The sequence below is a fragment of the Haliotis rubra genome, unplaced genomic scaffold, assembly GCF_003918875.1.
Source record: "Haliotis rubra isolate DU_JTF1 unplaced genomic scaffold, ASM391887v1 Scf1458, whole genome shotgun sequence".
Lineage (NCBI taxonomy): Eukaryota > Metazoa > Mollusca > Gastropoda > Lepetellida > Haliotidae > Haliotis > Haliotis rubra.
The window spans coordinates 4,758-10,174 of NW_025765401.1; the positions used below are offsets into that span (position 1 = coordinate 4,758).

Genomic DNA, 5,417 nt, shown 5'->3' on the forward strand with positions numbered 1-5,417 from the left:
CTTCAAACTACAGAGCCATCACACGAGAAACGTTTGCAACAGTGCGAAATCTAATTACATGTACTGTTAATCAACCGACTGTTTAGGAAAGCTGCATTTCACACATTCCAATGGTTCTAAATAGCTGGTGGCTGGAAGTCCATGATTCGTGATCTGTTATAAGTAATCAGCAATATAATTACATCAAAGGTTTATAAATGAACAAACTCATTCAATGAATGCTCGCATCCGTCAGGATTGAAAGTTGGGATGATTCTGAAATATATTTTCTCTCATCAAAGAAAATGGATGCGGATTCATAGGGCGAAAAATACATTTTGGCAAATGTAAACGATAAGCACTTTAGGTACAGGAGGGAGCTGAAACCAACGACTCAGAACACTCATATACTGGAATGCTATATCCGTCAGCAATGTCAGATTAACTAAGGTCAAATGAAAGTTTCAACTTAGTTTGTAGTATATATTGTACATAGATTGACAATGCAATGGAAACGAACCTAGGCAGAATTCATATCTCTTCTGAAGTCCTCCTTCATCTCTGCCAGGGTATTTGGTGATGTAGACGTCAACAGCCGTCATGGCGAGGGCCTTCCCAATGTCCAGCGTGTATGGTTGTGCTTCAGGCGAACCTGGAAACAATGAAGTCGCCCAACTAGAAAACTGGTGTGTTTTGATGTGAAAGAAGTCACTCGTGTCGATTTTAGTCAGACATTTACAAACATTTGATCATCAAAGATTGACAACTGCCAGTCGTGGAATTTTAAATATTGTGTTTCAGATCACTAGCATAACCTTTGTCAGACACTTCCTTCTTTCAGTCTAAGAAGAGTTGTGCATATGGCTACCCGAGTCTGATAAATAATGATTATGTCGTTTGCGTTTAAACCCACATTCCGATGTCATGGATGTTTAGTCTCTGGCTGATAGTGCTGACTCATACATGCTGACAAATCGTTCAAGAAAATCAGTCGGCAGCTTGGGAACTCAGCGTGTTGAAACCTTTGTTATTCCCAGTTTATGCTGAGAATGTTCTCTGGTCTCTGCTGATACAGGGCGGTGGGTAGCCTAGTGGTTAAAGCGTTCGCTCGTCACGCCGCAGACCCGGGTTCGATTCCCCACGTGGGCAAAATGTGTGAAGCCCATTTCTGGTGTCCCCGCAGGTGATATTGCTGGAATATTGCTTAAAGCGTCGTAAAACTAAACTCAGTCAGTCAGTCAGTATAGTTGCTTGACAACGGTACAAAAATCTGTATCGAAACGTCGCACTCACGAAATATAGAAGCTGTTATCCATTAAAAAATTGTTCTGTATTGTACGTCTCAACTTCTAAAATGCCACTCAAACAAGGTGTGTATCTTACTTTACTGCGGACAGGAAGACAGGAAATGCGGTTACATATGGCGCTGGATGCGCCATCATCGCAGCATCAACATCCTTGAAGACGTTAGCGTTGATGAGATCAATTTTACCACCACCCTTCTCTTCCGCTTGAGTACCTCAGTACAGTTAACTTAAATAGAACATTTTGAAATAAATATTCGTCGAAACAAACGCATTCCACTTAAACTATCCGCTTTTAATATTGGTTCAGTTTTCAGACAAGCAATCCAAAAGACATATTGCACTTGCTCTTTTCCCCTTTGGCTCCACGGTATTAACGGGTTGAAAAAGGCCGGGTTTGGTCGAAATAAGTAAACTGTGTGTGAGTGGAGTACCAATGGTAAACCACACCCATAAAATCTCCCAAACCACGGCATGTACACGCATTCACGTGTAGATGAAAGTGTATTTGTGTTCGTCTCCAGCTGCGTTCATTCTGGTCGTTCTCAAAAATGGTTCCGTGGTCCATCTGTCTTCAGTAACGTGGAACATTTACAATATATTGTGTGTCATGTCAAACAGCTGTTATTTGTCAGTCATACAGTACTTAGTAGTTACAAGCATGAGTTTACCACCCACATTTGTTAACTTCCAATACAGGTACGGTCAACAATTTGAACATTTAAGACCAAATCAAGATCTGCTCAGCACATTTATTAAAGAATAACATCAAGTCAAGCTGATTTGAAGCTGATGTTTTTAGACTAAACTTCAATAATGAGCAGTGTTCGTCTGATCAGTTTAGCATGAACTAATACCTTTCTTCAATCATCGGATTATATTTTCGGACGTCATCGATTACGGACGGCAGTGTTTACTCTTGCTATAACGGGAGGCGGGATGTCAGCATTGTAAATACTCAGATGATGGCAAGTATTAACGTTGTCTTTAATAAACTAGTAACGTGTTTTACAACCCCTAACACGAGGATACTGGTAAAATTGCTTCTTCGCGAACAACAACAAAATATTTGATTCACATAGACTTTTTGACAGTAGGTGTCACTAAGCAACAAAAGTGCGAAACTGCAACATGCAACGTGATTGGTTCGCTAAAAGAAATAAACTAATCGCAATCAGTTTTACAAAGCGCTTCAGTTTTTCTCATTACACGCCTTTGTACGCTTCGCATTGCTCATTCGCAACACAGGCTGCAGGTGATTTGTTGAGTTCCGAGCGCTTACAATAACACTCGCTTCATCGTTGGATGATAGTTCTATATGTTTAAGAAATACATAATTAGTTTAGAGTTTTGCATGAGTTGCTACGCGGAAACAAGCTCGTAATGCTTTTCAGATTTATGTTTAGGAATGTGCTAACACGACCCGTCCATACTACTACAGTGCACCATTTGAAAATTTCGTGCGCGGATGGTGCAAAGCCCGGTCAAGAAGGAACACTGGTCTCCACGCAAATACAATAAGATTGAACGACACTTCATCTCACAACTTTTGACACATGATATAACACTGACCTTTCCTCCCGTCCCTGTTGCCTGTAGCGCCTCCTTCACACCAAGACCCGCTGCTACGCCCACTTCAGCTATCAGGTTGTGGCCACAGGCGTGTCCAATCTCCGGCAGGGCATCATATTCACACAGTATGGCCACGTGAGGACCTGTTCCATCTTGACCAAACACTGCCCTGAAGGCTGTATCAAGCTTGTACTTCCTCTCAACCTCAAATCCATGCTTCTCAAGAAAATCTGTCAGTACTTGATGCGCACTTACCTGCTCATAATATAGTTCAGGAGTTTTCTATATAGCCTGACTGATTTCGTTAAGGTCAGCCTCATATCTGTCTATTTCCTCACATGCTGTTTCTTTCATTGTTTTAGCTGCCATCCTGCGTGAAACAGTGTCGCGGGGATATTGATCAGTAAACGGTAAGCCAGCACATCATACCATTTTCATCAAGTTAACTGCAATGTCACACAGGTGTGAGTATGAATACAGAACAACGCGATTTCATTGGACCCCGTGAGTACGCACATCAGTAGATACGAGCGGACGATAATGTCATTGTTCGTGAAAAGGCTGTCATGCACATATCGTTAAAGTTACATGTAATATAACTATAATAAAATTTATAATATTCAAGTTAGACATTTTGGGGTAATTATGTTTTTATTCTCAATTCATTTGTACACATACGTTAAGATCTTCAAACGTCTTCATTGACAGTTTCCGAACAGATGCACGTGTTAAATGTTCAAGTGAATTGTATGAGCCGGCAAGTTCTTGAAAGCATGAAGTGCACATGAAAAGCCAAACAAACATTTTGATGGTACCTTACTGAGCACAGTGACTCAGGACATGCACTCCGCATACAGTACAGTTATTATTTGACACGATTTTATAGGGCCATATTCACCAAAATTATGCCTGCACGTTCAGAAGGTAACATGAGTCACTAGCATGAAACCCGTGAAGATCCGGGTTAGAAATGGTCTTCATCAACCCATGCACGCTGACTTGGGGGGGACACATGTCATTGTATCCCAACTGCGTAGATCGATGCTGATGTTGTTGACCACTGAATTGTCTGGTCCAGACTCGATTATTTACAGACCGCCGCCATACAGCTGGAATATTGCTGAGTTATTACACACGGCATATAACAGCGACCTTGGTCAGTGCACGTAAGCATTATCGCTTGTGTCATCTGAAAGGCTGTGTCATTAAGGCATTCCAGTGTGTCAGGCATTTCAAAGTATTTGGTGTCCTTAAACATCATGAATTGCCCAATGGCAAGATATGTAGGGTTTTTTATTTACTACGCCCTCGAGAACGTTCACATTTATAACATTTATGTCTGAAAAGTAGAACTTTTCATCCCTTTTATGCCAATCTCATCCGCCCACCCCACCCAAATAGTTGTAACATATCATTTCATGATGCCCCTTTAAACCTCATGTCAAAAAATGTCCGAAATGAAACATCCAGTTCCACATGGTCAGTCAGTACTTAATGTACAGCGTGATGACAAAAAGTATTCGCGACTTTTCGAAATGGCGGAAGTAAACACAAGACCGTATGAAAATTTAAACAGCGATATTTCAAAAAAAATTATGTCATACCTTAGTACTTGGTCAAGTTCCCCTTGGAGCGTATGCAGGCCATAATCCGTCGTGGAATTGATTCATATAAGTTTCTAACATAGTGTAGAGTGATATTTGTCCATACATCGTGGGTGGCGTCATACAGTGCGTCAGTGGTCAGGACAGTTTGTGATCGTCGCTGTAGTGTTCTTTTGATGTGTAGCCATACATTTTCAATAATATTGAGACCGGGGAGACTGTGCAGGCCAAGTCATGCAATTTACAGCATTGTCACGTTTGTATTCCTGAATAATTCGTGCCCGATGCACTGGAGCATTGTCATCTTGAAACCGATATGGTTTGTTGTTGAAGTGCCGAGCTATAACGGGCCAGAGGTTGTCTTCAAGTATTTCACGATACTTGACAGCATTAATATTACCATCAACACGACACAAGGTGCCAACACCGTACCAAGTTAAAGAACCCCAGATCACAACTGATAACCTGGCCTGTTTCGAGTGAATCATGCATTCGGGACGATAGGCTTCATGCGCACTTCTCCAAACGAAAACTCTTCCATTCTGACCAATAACTACCTGCGATTCATCACTGAATATCACCTGTTTCCACTGATATTGTACTGTCCAAATTCCCATTCCAAACACCAGTGAAGTCGTTTCCTTCTGTTCACTTCCTTCACAACAAAGCGCTTTCTAATAACCCGACGAAAAACACCATTCCGATGCAAAACTCTTTGAATTGTTCTACTGTTACTTGTTGATGTTGACCAACATTATAATCATGGGTAATGTCTCTTAGAATGTTAAATCTATTCTTGTGCACACTCCTCAACAAAACATGTTCACTACGAATACTCACTATTTTCGGCCTACCACTTCGTCGGATGTTTTCAACATTATCACGATTCAAATATTTTTTTCCAAACATACCGAATTGTTGATTCAGGTACACCTAATAATTTCACAATGTCAGAAGT

The 5,417-nt window shown here is 41.0% G+C and overlaps 1 protein-coding gene across 1 annotated transcript; it reads right to left on the reverse strand.

Annotated features, from left to right (window-relative positions):
• Positions 1 to 566: 566 nt before the first annotated feature.
• LOC124269582 (peptidase M20 domain-containing protein 2-like) lies at positions 567 to 5,337 on the reverse strand (the record flags this gene model as incomplete). The annotated part of the gene is made up of 4 exons (XM_046704606.1): positions 5,314 to 5,337; positions 2,840 to 3,137; positions 1,363 to 1,498; positions 567 to 654 (listed from the first exon to the last, which is right to left on the reverse strand). Coding segments are annotated over exons 1-4 (546 nt in total), but the record flags the coding sequence as incomplete, so codon positions are not given.
• Between the last annotated feature and the right edge of the window lie 80 nt (positions 5,338 to 5,417).